The following is a 21885-nucleotide window of genomic DNA, read 5'->3' on the forward strand; positions in this document are numbered from 1 at the left end:
CCATGACCTGGATGACTACACAAGCATAGTGAATAGCTAGTCTCTTCTTGCAGCAGGACTGTTTCCCTTTTACTTGGAGAATCATTTCCTTTTTTTAGCAGGATATTTTAGGTTGTGGGTCTCTTGTTTGGTTGAAATAGCGGTGTGTTTCTTTGAGTAGTTGAGTCATTGTCAATAAAACTTTATTGTTTTACACTTTACTGTGTTTTGGCTTTTTCTTTTCCTGGTTCCTGGTCCCTTAGCCTTTATTCGGGGGTGTGACACCGTTTTGCTGCCTATAGATTCATATAGAAAACCATTAAATTGCCTTTGCCTCTAGAAGAAGTGGGTTTTTAGGAAACCGGTATCCTGTTTTCTTTTTAAAAGTTTTGTTTCAGGCTCGCCAACTAGAGGTCACAATTGGGCCACAACGATTGACTAAATTTTCACACAACGTGACCAGTCTGCTGCTTTGCCTCTTCTCCGTTCAGAACTTTCTGTCATAGTAAATTTCCGTGTTTTGGTGAGTTGAATCTGAGCGAATAAACAGTGCGCCCTCGCAGAGGAGTGTATGGAGACGGAAGTAGAGGAGGGGAGAGCGTACGAGAAGGAGGGGAATGAGGCAGGAGCGAGTTGGTGGACAGGAGGAAAACATTAGCTCTCAATCCTTCACGTAGTTGGGATACTTTTCACTGTCGAAGAGGCAGGGAAGCCACAGCTCAGACTGCACCTCCACCAAGCCAGGACGCACGGTAAGTACCGCGTCGCTGCTCAAGTATTGCTGACCTTGTCTGGGAGTCAAGGAGACGCTGGAGGGTGGGGGAGTGTCGAGATGAAGTTGGGGGAAGAGATGGAGAAGAAAGGCGAGATAGCTGAACGGGAAACTGCAGTGAACAGGCGAGAGCTGTCTCTCCACTGCTTTTCCTGCCTTTGCGCTCTCCAGGGAAAAGCAACCCAAAAAAGTAACGGAAAGATTTTGGTGGGAGAGAAAAGTTTGGCATTCTTGGGTGTCGAAAGGGAAAATATCGGCTTCGCTTTCTTTTCCCCTCCTCACTGCAGTAGCAGTCATCGTGAAAGCTTCCACAACAATGGGTTACTTCTGTGTTGTGTCGGTTTAGCAAAAAGCTGTTTCCGAAAATTGTTTCAGGAGGCAACTTTCTATCAGCGCGCTCCTCGTAAGAGTGTGTTTGTTGTTTTGTAGACGGTGTCTGAGCACGCAGCACTGCTCAGCTGTCAGATCCCGAGTTTAGTCCTCTTTGGTTTCAGAAAGAAACCACCTGGTATAATAAGAATTGTTTCTTGTTCTTGGGAACTGTAGTGACACTGATCATTTGAGAAGATATGGCTGTACATTGTGTGTCAGCACATTTTGCGGTTTTAGCACTGATGTCAGTGATGAGTAATTTCTTCATCATCTAGAGCGGAAGACTGCGAGGAAGTCATCCTGAGTTTACGGTGCAGAAGCATTACTTTTCTATTCCCAGCCAAACACTGAGGTGTTTAAAGTGTTAATTGTGACTTTGAGGAGGTGTATGTTCAAAACACAGAGGCGTAGCAAAAAAGTAACTGGACGTTAAGCCCTATAAATTACCACCTGAATCTCCCAAATTCACCCAGAAACATCTCAACAACTGCAAGGCCAAATTAACAACATTTGGCTCAATGGATGGAGTTCCCATTTAAAAAACAAACAACTAAAAAGGAGTTTTTACAGCAGGCACATTAACATTTTGTTTACATTGTACCAGGACTGTTGTGTTGGTTTAGAAATGGACTGTTGGATTGTCTGGATTTCAGCCATCCTGTCTCAGTTTTTGAATGAAGATAAACTAAAGTGTGGTTTTGATTGATACTGCATACAAGATAAAAACGAAAGCATTTAAACACTTTTCAACACTGAACAGTAAGCCTGCCTGATGTTTTAGGGTGTAACCACTTACATGGAAAGGAAACTTAAAAAAAAAGCTTTGATCAGCACTCAGCATGAGGCAAGCTCGCTGCCTCTTTCTGAATTTGTTTGTATAAAACAGGCTGATTTCTCAGTTCAATGGTCGGTCTCGCCTTCATTTTGATTTCAAACCATAAATGGTGTAAAAGATGGATGTCGTTAGTGCGATGTTATCCACTGGTTTTTGACATCTTTGAAGGCTGCCATACCCAAAAAATATGACAAGGAAGGATGGGCCTGACTGTCAAATTGCACGCTCATTGGCTAACGAATTGTGATTGACAAGCTGTTATCCAATGAGCTGGTTTCATAGTATACCACAGCTAACACAGTAGTACAAAGATTTAAAAGATGGACATATTATTATGGGGTGTCTGGACCCCATACTCCCTATACAACCATTGCAAGAGCTTGGTCTGCATAGCTGGCAATAAGTTGGACTTGTTCCCGGTGGGTAATGGGCTCCGCCAGGACTGCCCTTTGTCACTGATTCTGTTCATAATTTTATGGGCAGAATTTCTGAGAAGTTTCTCCATCCGGGAGGGGCTCAGAGTAGAGCCGCTGCTCCTCCACATCGAAAGGAGCCAGTGGAGGTGGTTCGGGCATCTGACAAGAATGCCTCCCGGGCGCCTCCTAGGTGAGGTGTTCCGGGCATCTCCTACTGAGAGGAGGCCCCGGGGCAGATTCAGGACACGCCGGAGAGATTATATCACTCTGCTGGCCTGGGAACGCCTTGGTGTTCCCCCGGACAAGATGGAAGAGGTGGCTGGGGAGAGGGATGTCTGGGCTTCTCTGCTCGGGCTGTGGCCCCCGCGACCCGACCCCAGATAAGCGGAAGAAGATGGATGGATATTATTATTGTTTTATACATTGTGGCCAAAAATGAGTGACAGAGCCCATAAACTTAACAGGAAAGTATTTATGGATTTCAAGACAGAAAGACGTTTTCTCATAGACTTTTTATTGGGCTGGAAGTGTTTTTGCAACAACAGCTATTGCCAGCTGCTGGCCTTCAGATAAAGAAAGAGGTTTAAGGTCTTCTGCATTGGCCTCAGTTATCTGACCCAATGTTCTGAACTAAGTATTTTAGTCAAAGTCATCTTGGTGTTTTGAAAAGAGAGATGACAATCAGTCACAAGATGATCCCACTTTTAAAGCATATCGGGCTTTATTGTTTATTTTGCTCTCCATGAAACCACTAATCACAAACCAAACATCAGTTTGTATCAAATAAGACTTCATTGGGAAAGGATTTGTTAAGGTCATACACGTGGTGAGACTTAAGGTTAATTTCACATCTACTTCTGTATAATCAGGCCTATTTTGTAACCCCCGGGTTCTTCCTCCGACTGGCCACTTAAAAATTGTCACAGATTCTAAATGTTTACTCTTTTCATACCGGTTGCCCAATCCATCTGTAGTTGCAGTTATATTGCAATTTACTTATGTAACCAAGTTAAGTGCGTTTAGTTTATGACCTAACTCTAGTCTTCTGTTGTGTAGGAAAAGAGCCATTTAGCCATTCACAGTTTAAATGAGTGAATGGGCTCAGGCTTTATTCAGTGTCTCTCTTCACTTACACAGATGTCACGAGACTACAACAATGCTTTGTTTGCTCCATCTTTTTATTAGAGATGAAAAATAATCCAGAGGGCCACAGTGATCCCGTTAATTCTGGTGCTAATAACAATTTTGACTCAAATGTGAAACAGGAAAGATGGCATGACTACGTGACTCTGTAGTTTAGCTAAATGCTGATGATAAAGAGATGTAATGTTGTTTGTCTATGTTTTCAAATACACGGTGCTGACACGCTAATAATTGCAACTGCCTTGTGGCATGCTCGACTTAAGATGACTCCCCTGCTGGTCCACTGTTCATGTGAACTGTTTTTACATATAAAACATATTGAAAAAACTATAAAAAAAAACATTTAAAAAAGGAACATGCAGAAGTTACGGTTTCATACTGTTTTATTTGTGTTATCCTTTGATACTCTACTTAGCAAAGTAGGCTTAATCATTCACTGCTGTGTGTAAACAAGGTTAAGTATTAGTCGATGCTTTTCTGTTGGTATCAATACATTTTTCTCTTTATAATGAAGTGGAAAATAAACTCTCCATCTCTCTTTCTTTTCGTACTCCTGTGTGCGTGCACAAAATCAGGTCTGCTGTGCTCTCTGTTCCCCCAAAACAAATGAGCAATTAGTGTTAATGTTGCGTCCAACGTAAAATTGCATCACATCCCCGCCATTACCACCTCACAGTCGCCCGATTTAACAACTTTTATGAGAACATGTGAATATCAACAAAGACGATCTGAAGCTTTGGTGAGTTTTGTTAATATATGATGTATGAAAGTGTTGGATAAAGTCTATATTTGACAGTGATGAGAAAATGTTGTTGAAACATTTCACGAATTGTTTAGAAGTTGCTGAAAAAATTTCTGTCTGAGCCAAAGAAGTGTGTCTATAAACAGTCTGATGATGCTAGCAATCGGTGTCAAAACATAGTTAGTCAAGCTGGTCATGAACAGAAGTGTGATTTTAAAAAAAACCTTTACAAACTGATTCTGTGTGAAGAGAAAACTGAAGCTGTTTGGTTAATCAGAAAATGCTACGAGATGTGAAACTTGTGATTGAACGTCAGCTGCCCCGACTAAACTTTGACTGAGGTCACGTGAGGTCTCAGTAATGTCCAGCCTTACGCAAATGCATTTATCACGCATGAAAATCCATTTTGTCACATGTTGAAGGTCTTTAATGTTAAAACATCTGAGTCTTTATGCTACAATGAGAATCTTATCAGGTTTAAAAGGTCAGTCATAATGTCAGTGTTTTATCATGTAAGAGGAGATGGGGAGTGGCTCGGTGGCCTGAGAGGTCAGGTGAATAATTCAGAGGTTAATTGTTTGGGTCTTTTGGTGCAGCTCTCGGGGCTCAAAGCACAGATACTGTATTGTGTCCTTATGTCATAACACTTTCCCATTCTTGCTTTGTTAATGTCTGTCACCAGTGGGTCTTTTTCAGGTCACTGCATAGGCTTGCATTGTAAATGCACCTCTATCCAAATAACAAGCAAGAAATCTGTTCAGTTTTTTAAGGCTTTTAAAGGCATCGTTGTCTCAAGATGGAGGGATGTTGTTTAAAGGTTTTTTGTATTTTTAAAAAGAAAAAATGTAAGTCAGAGAGATGTGATCGTTTTCAGTCATGAGAATGTGATCACAGATTCATGCAGAGCTACTGAGCAGAGTGATGTTAATCATTAACTGACAGGAACCTTGAACAAACCAACATATAACCCAGTTTGTTATTTGTTTATTCAACCTATTTCCCGGTCATACTGAATTTTCTTTCTTTCTTTTTTTTTGGTCCGTTGACCACATCGTGACTGACGTTAGGAGGAACAAAGAAATCAGATAAGTGGGAAATTAACAAACAATAGCCAGGAACCGACTCAGGCTGCACTGTACAATTAATTACAAAAACCCCCAAAAAAGTTAGGGTTTTTCTTTGTGTAGCAACACTAACAAAGTTCTATATCCCATATTGAATTGACTTGTAAATAAAACTGTTAAGGTGCTATTTTCTACTATTCGCTATGTTTAAAGTTGACGTTATTGTTATTATTTTCTCAGAATTTGCAGACACCAATATTTTCGGATAAGGTGTTTGTGGTTTGGTTGCAGGGAAACAGTGCAATAGCCACCACCCAAGAAGTTGGTCTTGGTTCAGCATCTTCTGGTTCCTTTTTTTTTCTTTTCTTTAAAAAAAAAATTCAAATACAGCCCAGATAATTAAATACACAAAATATTATTAAAACATATTAATAGTAAAATCGCATAAAAAGGCATTTTCTTTATTTTTTAAAAACTTTTTTAGGTCATATATTTTATTCAATAGCTCTGCAACAGACTGGTGACCTGCCCGTGGTGTATCGCAGCTCTCGCCCTAAGCTGGGATAGGCTCCAGCCCCCCCGCAACCCTGAATTGGATAAGCAGAAGAGGATGGATGGATGGATTTCATTCAATTAAACACTTCATGCCATCTCACCATGCACAGCTTCCTACAGTAGAAATGCATCTGCTGGTGTTGGATATTTGCAAAGGTGAATCTTTCCAACAGTTATTTCCACGCGTCTGGTTACTTGTGGTTTCACTTGCCCTCGTAGACATTTGCAGCTAAGGAATAAGCATCTAAGGGAAATTAAAGCGAGAGATTGCTAAATGTTTCCACTATGGTAGTGGTTTCCCCAAGCGTTTTAACATTTACATTATTTTTTCCTCTGGCCATAATAGTTCTGTATTGCTGCATGAATAAAATACCAAAAAGATTAGTGTTTTTTTTAAAAGATCAGCTATTTCATGTCTTTAATCTTCACGGGGCTTCAGCCCACGATGGAAATGCAGGTAACAAAGGGCTAAAGAACTTTATTACTAAAGTTTTTGGAACAAGCTGTTCCACAGAAACATAACTGGTTTTCAGAAGCTAAAATACGTTACAAGAGCACTTCCACGTGGAAGTGGTGAATCAAGCCAAACCTACACAAAAGCAGCTTGTGAAAGATCTAAAGCCAGCTGGGACCAGAAGTCAAAAACACCATTAGCAACACAATATGCTGTAATGGACTGAAATCTTGCGGCACCTCGAGGTCTTATTGGGCCAAAATCTCTCCTGAGATGTTAACATAAGCTGCCATAAAAAAATTTTCATTTCTCTTACAAATTCAGCAGGGGATCACTTAATTTCACTCACTGTGTAGTTTCTTTACTCTTTCCTTGTAAATGAAACTAGTTTTCTACGACTCCATCCAGACCACCGTGCGTCAGAGTCATCAAACTCAGTGTCAGTTTCGCTGAACCTGTGGTTTAACTGCGGCCAGGTGACATCCAGAGCCCGAGTGAAAGTTTTACAAACTGCTGTACTCAATGATCTAGATACATTTTAATGAGCATTTTTTGGTTTCATTCTGTCAGGAAGTGGGTTCAAATGTACTGTTCAGAATCGAATCACCAAAAACCTTGCTGATTCCTGCAGATATAAAGTGATAGTGGGGAAAAAAAGATTGATAATCACTTTAGAATTCTTATTGTTTTATCACTACTTCATCTCTTTGTTTTGATAAATCTCTTGATATCTCCTGGTTTTTATGACCAGTGTGAAACACTGTGAGGTCTCAAAAATGCACAAATGTTTTCTTTGTTGAATCACTTTGTTAAAAACTTCACGAGTGAAAGATTAAAATAACAGTCTCTGTCAGTGTGTGTAGAAGCATGAAAGGGTGTTGGTCTTTAAGACTTATTCAGAATTTATCTGATTTGGCTTATAGTCATCTTCTGCTGTTGAGGGCATTTTACAAGATCGCACTACTTCCAGCAATTGTTGAGTTACTGCAACAGTTTTCGGGACAGAAATCTGAAATATACCCCCCCAACAGCTTCTCTTACTTGTAGTGGGCTAAATTAATAAGCACTATTCTTCACCCTAGGGTAAGATCATTCGTGTGTAGCGTAACATCAGGCTGGATTTATACATTGCTTCTTTAACTTTTCAACCCTTAAATACACCACCACTGGCACCCATAACTTTAATTGTTTTCTGTCTGACTTTATGAGGCTCTTATTTGTGCGGAGGAAATTTGCCACACTCTTCTTTCTTTCAGTTCATTGAGGGTTCTCTTGACATCCCACAGCTTTTCGAGGTCTGAGGTCTGGCTTGTTAGTAGGCCATTGCAACACCCTGATTCCTTTCATTTTCAGTCATTCCGTTGTAGATTTGCCGGGGTGAGATCGTTGCCCTGTTGCATAACATAATTTTGGAAAAGATTTTGCTGTTTAAAATCTGATATGTCTATCTAGAGAAATAAGTTCAATTTAATTCATTTTATTTATACAGCACCAAATCACAACAACAGTCGCCTCAAGGCGCTTTATATTGTAAGGTAGACGCTACAATATATACAGAGGAAAAACCCAACAATCATATGACCCCCTATGACCAAGCACTTTGGTAACAGTGAGAAGGAAAAAGTCCCTTTTAACAGGAAGAAACCTTCAGCAGAACCAGGCTCAGGGTGGGCGGCATCTGCTGAAACCAGTTGGCTTGTCTTTGTAAGGTTATAATTTACCTTTGCAAAGGGGTCAAATAACAATACAGAGTACAGCAGCACTACTGGTATTTGACAAAGAATAACAAAGTTATCTACCAACCATGGCCACAGAATGCACTCAGAACATTCCACGCAAATGACAACTTGTACAGATGAGTAAATCTTAACACAGAGGGTTTTATAAAGACAAAACATAATACCATGGAGCCTTTCCTTCTAGCCATAAGAACAGAATAAGAAAACAGAGAGAAGGTCGAATTCCTAAAAATATAAATCACATCTCACATTTGACTTTAGAATACTTTGGTGTGCAGAGAAGTTCACAGTTGCGTCAAATAACTGGTCCTGTGGCTACAGAACAAGTACACATTAACACCCCTGCACCACCGTGCTTTGCAGTGTGGGTTTTTGTTTATATCCTGTGTTTGGCTTTCTCCAACATGGCTGTTATAGAAGTGTGCGCACTGGCTGATGATCAGTTAATCAAGTGCATTTTATTAACAGCACCTGGCTGCTACTTCCCCTCTTAATGCCTGTAGAAGTAGTAAGGGTGTACTTAGTTTTTCATGGGACTGCACAGCGTAGTTAACACTGTATAGTTCTGCTTTGGTAAAGCGCTTTACTTCAATTCAATAAAATTTTGTTTGTATAGTGCCAAATCACAACAACAGTTGCCTCAAGGTGCTTTATATAGTAAGGAAAAGACCTGGCAATAATACAAAAAAATTAAGAAAGCTCTTGAGCAAGCTCTTTGGCGACGCTGGAAAGGAAAAATTTATTTGTATAGTGCTTTACTGGTCCCTAAGGACTAGTAATGGCAAGCTACATTGTAGCCACAGCCACCCTGGGGCGCACTGACAGAGGCACCGGGCCCTCTGACCACCACCAGTAGGCAACGGGTGAAGGGTCTTGGCCAAGGACACAACGACCGAGACTGTCCAAGCCGGGGCTCGAACCGACAACCTTCTGATTACAAAGCAACCTCCCAACTCTTGAGCCGGCAGAATCAGACTCAGGGAGGGGCGGCCATTTGCTGTGATTGGTTGGGGTGAGGGGAGAAAGACAGTATGAAGACACACTTTGGAAGAGAGCCAGAGATGAACAATAAATAATGATTAAATGCAGAGTGGTGGATAAACACATAAAAAGGTTAGTGAAGAAGAGACCTATTGTAGTGTAACTAAGGGAGGATTCAGGGTCGCCAAAAAGGAAAGTTTTAAGCCTAATCGTAAAAGTAGCGACTGTGTCTGTCTCCAAATGAAAACAGAGGAGCCTGAGGCTCTGCTTCCCATTCTACTTTTAAATACTCCAGGAATCACTAGTAAACCAGCAGTCTGTGAGCGAAGTGCTCTATTGGGGTGATATGGTACTAGGAGGTCTTTAAGATAAGATGGCTTCTGCTTATTCAATAAAATTAAATTTGATTCAGAATTTAACAGGAAACCAATGAAGATAAGTCTGTGTAGGAGAAATATGCTGTCTCTTTCTTGTCTCTGTCAGTACTCTCACTGCAGTATTTTGAATTAACTAAAGGCTTTTCAGGAGTTTTTAGGACATCCTGATAATAGTAATAAATGCATGAACTAGTTTTTCAGCATCACTTTGAGGCAGGATGCTTCTAATTTTAGTGATATTGCACAAATGGAATGAATATTTGTTTAATATGCACACTGAAGGACATGTCCTGGTCGAAAATGTCTCTGAGATTCCTCATGATGTTAATGGAGGCCGAGTTAATGCCAGAGTATTACCATCTATTGAAGTTACCTACCAACCAATATACCCACTGAATAAATGAATGAATACAATGAAAGCTAAACAGAAGAAGACAGACATAATTTCCTAATCCCCAAAATAGTTTTAGGTGATTGGCTAATTTTTGACTCAATTATATGTTGCAGCTCTACTTACCTCAAAAGGCTGAAGTGTACGGAAACATTCAGACTGTAAGGCAGCTATTATTAGCAAAAAGACAGATAACACAAGTACTTGCTGATAGAGACACAGGAGAAAACCTAGGGTGGAGGTTTGGGAATGCTGACCCCTGAAAACCAGGATCACCAAAGACAAATTTCAGTTTTTCTGTTAATCATTCTGAGATTATAAGTCACAAAGTCACAGAGCTCAGAGTAAAACGATATGCAAACTGAACACGATGACACCTTCTACAAATATAGTAGGTGGGAAATGACTGCAAAGATAATTCACCATTATCTCTGCTGTCATTTCAAAGGTTTAAATAACCACAAAGAGACAAAAAGCAGTAAAACATAAGAAGACAAGAATCAAAAACAACGTCAGAGAGATGACTGATAAAAAATACATAGGTGGGGAAAAAAATAACCGCAAACACCCAAAACAATCGCATCAGTTATGAGAAACCAACAGACTCATTTTGTGTCTTTACTACGGTAAGTCTGAATTCGTCCAGTGTAGGAAGCAAACTAGTCTTCCCCCAGAAAACAATCCAAAAGTTTTTTTGTGCATCCTGCTCCTATGATGTGTAGGTATGCTTTAAGCATTGTTTGTTTCATCTTTTGATCTGTGAGCTTTTCCCATCCCTAAACATAATCAGGTAGGAAGTCACTAGAGTAAAACAGCGAGTGAAAGCAAAACATAACCAAGAACAAGAGCTGAACTCCAGTCTCATCAAAAGTCTGCTGGGTTTTTTGTTTCACTTTTTTTACTGTGTTAAAATGAAACCACTACCATGCGGCGATTAGAGGAAGAGTTACACGATGCTTTCTATGGGAACTAACTAAACTAAGTTTGATTTGTTCAGAGGAGCTGATGTAAGAAGGCTCAGGCATCTCACACATCATTGTGTGTCAGATAATGCAGTGTTGTCAAACTACTGGTGTGGCAAAGTGTCACTGGATTATAATATTCATGAGAAGGCTCTGTCACTTCCAACGCATCATTTTTCATCAGTCAGTGTTACTCTTGCAATGAGATGCATTTGAACCAAAAGCACACTCTTTTCTTATTGGTGTATAAATCTAACAGCTACTTTCAACATCTTCTTCATACACATGGGGTCTTCATAGCATAACTCCACACTTTTGTTTTGTCTGATTTGTACACCAGATGCTGGGATCCTCTTCTTATTAGGCAAACGTCTCAACCACATGGATACACTAGTATATAAAGCTAAGAAGAGTTTGGATGTAAATGAGTCGAACAAAGCGTAAAATAGTCCAACGTTCTTCATTTAATCTTTAATGTCTCTGTTTTAGAGACGCTGTAGCTCTTTGTGTTGTGTGACGTACTGCTACCAAAGTCTACCTTGTGCGTTACTGTGAGACACAGAAAACACCTGACAAACAATTATATTCCTTTAATCTTTGACTGAGAAGCTCTTAAACTTGTGATAACATTTAATAGCCATTAAGAGTTTTCCACTGCTGAAACTTTTGTAAATGTTTCCTTCTTTTCTACACACACCTTTTCTCCACAGTGAAAACAGGGCCCATTTATCCAAAGCTCTGTTTGCCATTAGACAAAACACACAGAGAGGGAACATGCTTAGGGCTCTGAAAAAACAGCAGCTGTGCGCATTGGCTTATCTGTTACTGCAGGTCATCGTCTGATTGGTTCTTTTATGGAAACTGTTTTGCAACAGCTCTCATCTGCATGTGCAGTGTTGATGTCTATTTCAGGATGGCACTGACATTTGATGTTTGCGATATGTTGATAGCTTGTTGGAGAGCTTTTACCGAAGCTTTATAAATTTGACATAAATATTATAACCACAGCGCTTCAGTGAAGCGGAAATGCATTTTAAGCCTGACGTATGTTATCTTGGGAATTCTTTGGTTTCCTCTAACCTTTAAAAAACATGTTTTGAAGTTTTAAACTAAGACACCACCTTTGTTAATCCACAAGTCGCTTTTGTAATTAGTCATTTGATTGCTTTGTTAGCCTTAAGTAGTAGAAAACCATCCTTTTTCAGACTGGACAAATACAAAGGGAGCTTTTCTGTAATTTGGATTCATGCACACAGAGGAAAAGAGTCTTTCTTTCAGCTGCAATCAAGCAGTCTGTTTTGATAATAGAGCTCTGTTCAGCTCAGAAACCAGAGATCACCGATTGGACAAGACAGCCTTTCATTTGTGTGACCTCTGACCGGCCACAGGTGACTCTGACAACTTGGATACTCTTACACACCTTTGTTTGCATGATGATGGTGTTTGCTGCACTTTAAAGAGGAGAACTGCACAGAGAAAGTGTGCATGTGTGTATTTGTGTGTTGTAGATGCATAAATCTGTTGTGCGTTATATATGTATGATCTATGCTGGACGATTTTAGTGGGAAGATCTGATGAAGGTTGGGATAAAATTAAGTTTAGCACAAGTTTTATTGTAAATTAAAATTGGGCAGCTAGCAGTTATGTTAATGATGATTAAGTGTAATTGATTCTTGAGTGTTTGTGTGTGTGCACGTTGAAGATAATTAAAACAAACAGTAGTGTATTCATCTGTGAAAGTGGTTTTATTTAAACCACAGTATGTTTATATTCAGTCTCCCCTTGACTCACTTATCTCTTTTCCACTTTGGTTTTAAAGCCAAACGTGAGTCTCAAAATGATTAAAACAGCACAAGTACCATAACTGGAGGAAGTCTTCATCCACTCCAATGTGAAATGTAGTTTTTAAGGATGTTTGACTTTTCGACTCTTTGGTTGGCTTTGTTGACAGATGAATATTTAAAGGATTTGAAAGATTTGTTCTTGATTTGTGTTATTCAGTTTTATAAGAATTTCCCTACATAGCTAAGCTTTTCGCAATCCATGCCCCCGTGTACCTGAAATTTCAGCAACCAGGAAACTATTGGCTTCCATATCTGCACCGTACTGTATAAAAAGCAATTATCAGACTCTTCTCGTGCTTGATATGATTTATCAGTGAGTGAACATGTGATATTTACAGTAAGAGATTACACAACTCCAGCATGTTTCATGAGCCTGCAGGTTGAATTACATAACTAAACGCAAAAGAATGTTTTGTTTTGTTTATGTGTCATATAACAAAATACACATAACAAAAGTGGATGCCTGGTGCTTCACAGGATCCATAAAAACATGGAAAATCTGCAAACTTACATTAAAAAATGTTCTGCAAAACTATAACCACTATAATATCTCCATGAAACTGTGATTACATAAGAAGTGAACGTAGGAAAATGTTGTGCTCCTCTGGAAATAGGAGGTGTGTATATAAAACCTTTGGGCCTTTCTTTAAGAATTTACAAGACATAGTCAAAACTAAATGCAAAGACTTTTGTGCAGCAGTGATGGCTGCACAAGTTTCTTTGCATATAACCTAACACAGGATAAGGATATACTGATAAGTCTGCTCTGAAAATTAAAACACGATACAAACACATTCTCCTGTGCTGATACTGTCAATGTCTGCACTTAAATTTGTTTTTATACCAGTGAAGCTCTTTGCAATTCTTGAATATGCTTCTGATATCGCTGCACAATAACACAGAAACATTATGCGTCACTCCAAAAAAAAGTTTATGAAACATCATATTGGTGCCAGATCTCTTTTAAAGATCAGAAAAAGTTAATATAAAAAATAATTCACAAGAAAATTCACTCTAAACTTATCACTAATTCAATACAGGTGTGTATAGTTGTAGGAGAAACCCTTATATTTATCTTGCGACTCATGCAGTGCCTAGATGAAGAAAATTTGCATTAATATCCTTAAAAAACATGAACAGTTTACAGAGTACAAGTAACTTTAATTATATTTTGTTAACAGTACTTGTACGTTGTAATTGATCAGATCTTAGCGACATTCTAAGCTAAAACAGCTGGTAAATCTCTCAGACCATCCATAACTTATTCAGTGGAATCAGTTTGGTCTTTGTGGTGTGTCAACGCAGCAGTAAAACTTGCAAAGTCACAGTCTGCCAAAACCAATTGCATGGATCAGAGAAACTTGAACAATCCACGCCATTTGACATTTGAAATCTTGCTAAGTCGTCCTGATGGCTGCAGAGGAATAAAATGAAACTTTTTTTCCTCTTTCACCAGGCTGGACACGCGTCTCGCTGTCGACCCACATGACTTCTGTGTTTGTCTGCAGAATAGACAGATTTCTTTTTTTATTCAACTGAGTCACTTAGTGAATGAATGAGGGGTTTGTTTCCCAGCATTTAAGGGGTCTTGATGCATGCTCAATCATCCAAGTAAGTAAATCCCAAAAGGTTGTTCATCTGGATGTAGCGTTTTCAGTGGGAGAAACATTTCTCAGACCTCACAGACATTGCTCCTTCAGTAGGCTGGTTTGAGTTATTGTGCAAATGTACTTTTTAAGGTTGGGGAAACCTGCAGTCAGCTGAGACTGAAGAAGTCACTTGGATGGGTGACAAAATGTTTCTCCCCCTGAAAACGTTACATCCAGATGAGCAGAATCAACCTTTTGGAACATTTAAGGGGAGAACATTATAAGTGTTTGTGTTTCTCACAGCTGCACACGTGGAGAAACTCTGGCTTCCTGGTATTTTTTTTTGGTGTAAATAATGACATAACAAGTTTCCTTAGAAACCTCACTTGTTCCATCAAACAAAACTAGTCTGTTATCACAGTGAAAGTGAGTCCTGATAGTGTTGTTTTGTAATCTATCATTGATTACAAAGCAAGTAAGCTCTGTTGACTTTAGTTGGGCAATGCGTCAAACCCAGTTTTTACTTCAGCGCACCATTTCCACCGTAAAATTTCCTATTAAAGTCTTCTTAAAAAAAAAAAAGATTATAAGCAGAGTTTAAAGTGGGATTTGGAAGTTGGGCAAACGAATTATTTATAAATAAGTGACATAATTCATTTGTTCTTTGTGTACAGGCTGTGATCCATTCACCTGTGCTGCTATTCCGAGATTCACTGCTCTTTGTGGAGTTTTCCACAAGATACAACCAGATATGTCACAAGCTACATGGATGATTTCCAAAACTGAAGATATCCCTAAAGCTAGAATAACAGATAGAATTCAGTGAGCGAAACTAATCAATATCACCTAAAATATAAATGTCTGCTACCCTTGGTGTGCCTCACATCTCCCATGAAAACCACAGCTTGCTCTGTACCACTGCATTACAGAGCATTATTACCACATTGCTATAAACTACCAAGTTTAGCCTGGATTAAACCGACCCAGACTGCCTAAAGAAAGAAGAATGTCTTGGTTTAGGCGGACTGTGGGATGTCACTGTTTTCTTGTTATTTTGCAAATATCTCTAAGTATGCATTAACAGACCTTTCAGATTTAGGTGCTGGAGTACCACCCCACAATGTTTTCCATAGAATTAGATATATCATTTGTGGTTGTAGCAAGGTTGTGTGTGTAAAAGGAGGCACAACTACTCTTTCTAAAATGAATCAAGGTCTGGTTAGAGTGATCCACCGGGTTGAGGTGGACCTACAGAGCAGAACAAGGTCTATTACCATGAGTTACAGTTCAAGTTAATGGAGGTAGTTTGCCAGACACTGGGACTCAAGACTCGAGACAGCTGAATGACGCTGAAGACCAGCAGTGACCAGATTTTCATAGTGAGAGCAAAGGGATTTACCAGTAGTAAATCAGCCATGTTTTTGTCTTAGATGGATGACAAATTAACCAGCTTAGGAGACCATCCAAATGTAGAGTGGTAAAAACAGCCTCATGTGAAAACATTCAGATTTAAGATCGTTCAAATAGTTTCATTGTCTAATTTCGTCTTTCTACCCCACTCTCATTTGAATAATTCTGCTTTATCGATATCACCTCAGGGTCATGAGATTTTAAAGGACATCGCAATTAAAATGTGCAACATTAATCTGCAGGGTAATCTTGATAAAGACTGCTTTGCACTAACACCGAGCCGCTTTAGGCACGTAACTGTAACCAGCGAGCAAAAGCAAAATTAAAAGTATCCTAAAACAAAGTCTGAACACAAAACTCCAAAACTGTGTGAAAACTGAGGCCCTGGCTTCTTAAAACAGACCATTAGCTCACAGCATCAAATATTGCTTCTCACGATGCTACGAATCAACAAAGCCGAAGGACATCTGATGCTTTTTGTTGCGATGCCTCAAACAAAGCGTCAGCGTGCGATGCTTGGAGATGAAAGTATGTTTCACAATGCATTGCATAAGTATCCGGTGGATGTTTTTTTTTAATTTATTTTTTTTACTCTTCATATATTTCCCAGCATGCATGCTGCTGAAGTCATTGATGGGCGGCTATCTGATCAAAACTGAAATCAAGATAGTTGCACATCAGTCACTTCCTGACACCATCATTTGTGAAGAACTTTGGTCAGAGGGGTCACACTGAGACAATGTTACTAGCAACAACAATCACGATCTTGTGATTGTTAACACTACAGAAAATCCTGTGATAATAAGAGAGGTGTTACAGCTTTTATTCAATCAGTGAATAAATAGTTTACAAATGGTTTTTATGTTACGTTAGCTAAGAAAATAAAAACATGTGAACACTGTATTTCGTTATGTTAAATTGCCCAACCCCGACTGTATTAGTGTCTTTGTGTGTGTGTGTCTGTGTTTGTGTGTTCTGTATGTATTTCCATACTTTCCTCACATTCTTCAACAAACTCATATGGTTGATATTTATAGCTCCAATGCTGACGTCCCCTTGGCAACCAAAGCTGAGAGGCGGGATTCAAAAACCACAACTACTTTTGTGACACACGCTTGCTTCTCTCTCATAACCACATTTATGCTCTGTTCTTGTACATTTCTTGAACCTGCTAAATGTTTTGTGCACTGTATGTGTGGGTGTGTCAGTCTTGTCGCTGTCACACGTCAACACTACACAACAAGCTGTATATTTGCTTTTTAACATTAGCAGATTTTTTCTTATTCAGTGCATTAAAACACAACATCCTCACAGCAATGCAGTCCCACATTGAGAAGGGAGAAAAAGCAAAACCTTTCTGACAAATGCCGCCTTGCTTTTGACAAACACCAGCTCTGCCATAAGCAAGGCTGTGAGATAGCTGATAACAGTCATCATGACTGTCTCTATGATTCCTACTGCTGCTTATAGAAATGAAGTTGCATAATTTCCTGTGTAACTGACATTATGGTTCCTTCAACTGTATGTTTCCACATAACATTTTTTAACTTGCATCAAGTTGTTTGTTTAAAATCCTGTCTTTTTAAGAATGTTTCAGCATTTTGAGAGTTTAAATGTCACATCAAACAATATTTAGAAAAAATGTTAGCGGGGAATGTCAGGAAATGATAAATGGGGGTTCTAAGTATCACACTACTTTGGACCTATGACTGCCTCTTTAAAGTCAAATAAGGTCAAACTTTTGTCTTTAAAACCACACTTAAAGTTCTATTGCATTTGTTTGTATTGGCAAAATTTGGGACACGATACCTGCAAAAAGTGACTCTAAATATCACATTACAGATTTCACAGTTCTAACTTTTGCATTTCACATCTGTTTTTCTTTCAAGTTGACCCCAAAATGCTGTATTTTTACTGCATTATAAACTTTTTAAGCATGTTTCAAAAGAACGAAGAAAACAAAATGAATATATGCAAAATGTGATACTATTCCATTTAAATTTTGTGCTCTTGTTACTATTTTTATTTAATATTTATTTCTAAGGATTTGATGGAAAATTTTTCATTACCTTGCCAAGGTAATAAAAGTTTTCCAAACCTTCCTGGATCTAGTTCTGGATCTAGAGCTCCTGACCTAGAATCTAGATCAAGATCGACTTTAAAAGGTAATTATTCCTGAGATGGGCCAAGGCTCTAGTTCAAACCAACCAATCAACCCTTACCCCACCTCTTTGGCAGAGGTAATAATCTTGACTTCTGTAATCATGATTCTCTCTTATAAATTTGCAATTAGTTTGGGGATATTAAATTTATTGAAAAAATCTCCAGTGTTTTACCCATACCCTAACCCAACTAACTAACCGACCAACCCTAACCTCAGCTCTTTGGTAGAGGTAATAATCTCGACTTCTGTAATCATGGGTCTCTCTTACAAGTTTGCAATTCAATTTGGGATGTTAAATTTATTGAAACATTAGAGTTTTACGCATTTGCTGTTGATCAAATTCTTAAATAATATTAAATCCTAATAATAATTTTCTTTCAGTGAGTTTAAAATTGTGCCATGTGCTCCCACCAGAATTACAAACACCTTTTTGTCATAGAAGCAAACCCTTTTTAAATCTACATAAATTTCTATGATTTAGTAATGACATATCATTCTTGTTGCATATAAAATTTGTCTATTTATTTTGCACTAAATCCATTTTGACAAGTTACTGGTTTAAAGGGATTTGCGTATCCTCTTACATAATCCATGTGGTTAGGTTCGGCATTTGGCATTAACAGCTACACATGGTGTTCCTCACTTGGCGGAGACAGATACCACGTCCAGATGTTGCTCCTGGCTCTGCCCTCTTCCTGCCCTGAATGAGAAAAGAAGAAGTGGATTTGTGGCGTAAGAGGGGAGTGTCCCCCTGAGTCAAGCTGTCCAGCATGGGAAACGTATGAAGAGGCCTGATGTAGACCTAGAGCAAGGGGTTTTGGCACAAAAAAGACGTCTTTTCCTTCATTAGATAGCCTAAGAGCTGTGTTTTTTCAGTTTTTTCCCCCTATATCGTAACCATTTCCTAACACACCTTCCATTTAGATGTCTAAACCTTTTCTCCCTGGCCTGAAAATTGTTTCCGGTAAGAAACAAAATGCCTTTTAAAGGGCATTTTGAGGAACGATTACCTCATAGAGCACATTACGGGAAAATGCTCTAATGACGGCTGGCAGCAATTCCTACTTTAACAGCACTGATGTTTCAACTCTTAGTTTCCAGGAGAAAGGCAGTAATATATTCGAGAGTGAATTTACTTCCCTGTAAGGGAGATAATTAGTGACTCATTTGTATCTTTTGTTAAGCCACATTATGACGATTTCTCTTGATCTTAACAGATCGGTATGATGGGCAGATAGCAGGAGGAGGAAGAAGAGGAAAAGAAGATGTCATTCTTTGGGCTGGACTGTGTCAGGAAGAAAGAGAGGGGTAAGGTTTGAGCAGGTTTAGTTTATTAATATCAGCAGATCGCCATAATATTTACCGTCTGTATTTTCACTACTGACATTACTGAAAAAATAAAAATAAAAACAGTCTCAGCCTAAAGCTTTGGAAGAACTTCCCCTGCAGATTTAGTGTTTTTATAATGGCGTTTAAATAATTCTAATATTTAGAGTTCTAAACATTATTGTTGTTTTATATACAGTGCTTGACAACATTTCGACAGCAACTTTATTTCATCAACAGCGAAAAACTTGGCAGTAAGTGAAAGCTCCAGAACTTCAGCTGATGACCTGGGATTGTTTTTGTTAGTGTCAGGGAAGCAAGAGTAACGGGTTAGTGAGGTACGTTAAGCCAAAAGCCAGAGATTTCAGTCTCACAAATGATACTGGAGTTAGGTTGAAGGTTTCACTTTAAAATGCATTTTCACTAATAAATTTCTATACATGTTTTCAGTACAAAAAATTTCTTTGGCATAGAGTAGAATACAATAGAATAAACCTTTATTATCCCAGGAATGAGAAATTTCGGTGTTACAGCTCTTACAGCAAGGAAAAATAAAATATAAAAGGAAGACACAAAGTGGTAGACTGTGTGGACAAATGTGGAATATAGACATTAATATTGCACATTAGTGTGCCCACAGCCTGAAGCAGAAAGCCTGGATTTACTAAGAAATTGATAACTACTATTGCATACTCGAGCCAGCAAACTCAAAAATAGCCCAGCTATGTCGAACTTGCTTTACAGCAGATCGTTCTGGTGAACCCTAATTGAGTCATTGAGGCAGATAAACAGGTCCCGAGACTGTTTATTCAATTAGCTTGGCTTCGGGGCAGACTGAAAGGAAGCTGGGTTATTGACAAGCAAACAGAAGACTGGGTGGAGGCAGCTCATAGATTCAGTTTGCTATTTTTTCCCCTCCTAAATTAGCAAAGATTAGGAGATGCTATAAAATGCTGCAAACCTGTTGAAATATGGACTGGTTCCATTATGGCATGAGGACAGAACTGGTGTTGCACCACCAAAAGCACCAATTCAGCATAAAATAGGTTCCAGTGGGGTTCAGGTCAGACTCCAAAGCACCTGCCTCCAATTTTACAGGCGTTCATCATAACAAACGGAACAGGGGTAAAAAAGAGGGCATAAAAGTTAGTTTTTCTATAACAAGTTATACTGTATTACTGGATTTGAAAGAATTTCTAAATTTGGCACTAAAGCAGTGTATCATTAAACAAGGCCCTATTGCATTGTTGACAAGTCAAAATACTAGTGGGGGGAAAAAATCACTGCTATTTGCGTTTCACAAATTTATAGCATTTATAGTTTCTACACAGTTTTTTATTTTTTCATGCCAGAAAAAGATAAAAATCTACTCGCAGTTAAAAAAAATATTTAGATACAAATCAATTATGGTCGTGCTTTTTGTTTTTTCATTTTTGTCTTTTCTTTTGCAGAGCTGGAAAGGAAAATCAGAGCAAACGACCGCGAGTACAATCTCTCCTTTAAATATGCGGTAAGTGCTGAATAGAGTATACACTGCGTGTGTGTTATTGGTGAGTTTTCCACTCACAGTTCATCAAAGTGAAATTCTATTGTCCACTACAAACATGACTAAAATAGAGATGGAGATCAACAACAGATGTTGTCGCCCACGTATCTTTTAGACAAAACACTGTTAAACACAATTTCTGTCAGTCTCGATATTAACAACAGGAAAAAAACCTCCTTGGGGCTGTGTTTATGTGTCTGGATTTTATCAAGATACGGGCTGTCAGCCAAAACCAAAGAGCTGAGGTTGTTGTTGAGTAAATGCCTTCATTTTCTGCTCTGAGTTGCTGCTGTCAAGGCCAAACCAGTGTATCAATAAATGTTACGCTTTAAAAACCAAAACGCGAACAAGAAGTTCTTTTAGTCTTGTGAACATAATCATTAAAATGTATCCAAAGCAGACATCATATAAAGTGTGTTCTTTTAGAATTTAGAATCCTCTTTATGGAGGATGCTGTTACTTGAAAAAAAAAAGAATAAAAAATTTGTAAATAATAAAATTTTCAAAAGGTGTTTCAAATAGATGTTATTAACGCTAAGCTGTGTGTTAGCTGTATGCTAACATTCGGCTTAAAGAGGACACAGCCATTAGCAAATAAATGAAAACAGACATAAACAGTCATTTCCTCTGTTTGGGTAATTGTACATTTTACAGTCAAAACAAACTTTCAAGCGTGTGGGTGGTTGTTCTTAGGGAAGAAATGCAGAGATAGCGTGACACGTGAGCTGCAGTCCAGCGAGGCGGTGGGGCTTCTTGATAACATCCACCTGGTGCAGACAAAATGCCTCTCACTCTTTCAGATATCTGTAGGGACGTCAGAAAAGTCACATAACATCCATTAGAAAAACCCTGTGATACTTAAGGAGGAGTTTCATTACAGATTCTGATCTGATTAAACCGTAGACAAAGACTTCTCTGAGGATATTTAATCCTGTGTATGTATTTTGGTTCAAACAGATTAACCTCAACATTTTTAAATGGGTTAATTTTACTTAATCTGAGAGATGCTCCTAGGAAATGTAGTGTAATTATCAGTGAGACATTGTCCTACAACGGCCTAAAAATATCTACAAAAAAATATAAATTGAGCAACGCTGAGAGTGGTTAATGCCACAAACAGGTTGCAAAATGAATCGTTTAATACACTAAAGTTTATAACCATTGAGCAGCTAAGGAATCTGTTTTTACCAGTGATAGAAGCTCGAGCGTTTGTGAGGCAAAGCA

The 21885-nt window shown here is 38.7% G+C and overlaps 1 protein-coding gene across 3 annotated transcripts in view; it reads left to right on the forward strand.

Moving 5' to 3' along the window:
* Nucleotides 1–431: 431 nt before the first annotated feature.
* Nucleotides 432–21885, forward strand: part of LOC113033059 (phospholipid-transporting ATPase ID-like) — a 48335-nt gene continuing 26881 nt past the window's right edge. Inside the window, exons 1-3 of one of the 3 annotated variants that reach the window (XM_026186337.1) lie at nt 432–731; nt 19007–19097; nt 20567–20625. In XM_026186337.1, the coding sequence (XP_026042122.1) occupies nt 19055–19097; nt 20567–20625 (102 nt within the window). In that variant the 5' untranslated portion in view covers nt 432–731; nt 19007–19054. Of the gene's footprint in view, nt 732–5801; nt 6035–14445; nt 17791–19006; nt 19098–20566; nt 20626–21885 lie in introns of those variants that run through there. The other 2 variants (XM_026186338.1, XM_026186339.1) reach the window with 2 other exon arrangements.

This window comes from Astatotilapia calliptera, chromosome 12 (genome assembly GCF_900246225.1).
Source record: "Astatotilapia calliptera chromosome 12, fAstCal1.2, whole genome shotgun sequence".
Classification (NCBI taxonomy): Eukaryota; Metazoa; Chordata; class Actinopteri; order Cichliformes; family Cichlidae; genus Astatotilapia; species Astatotilapia calliptera.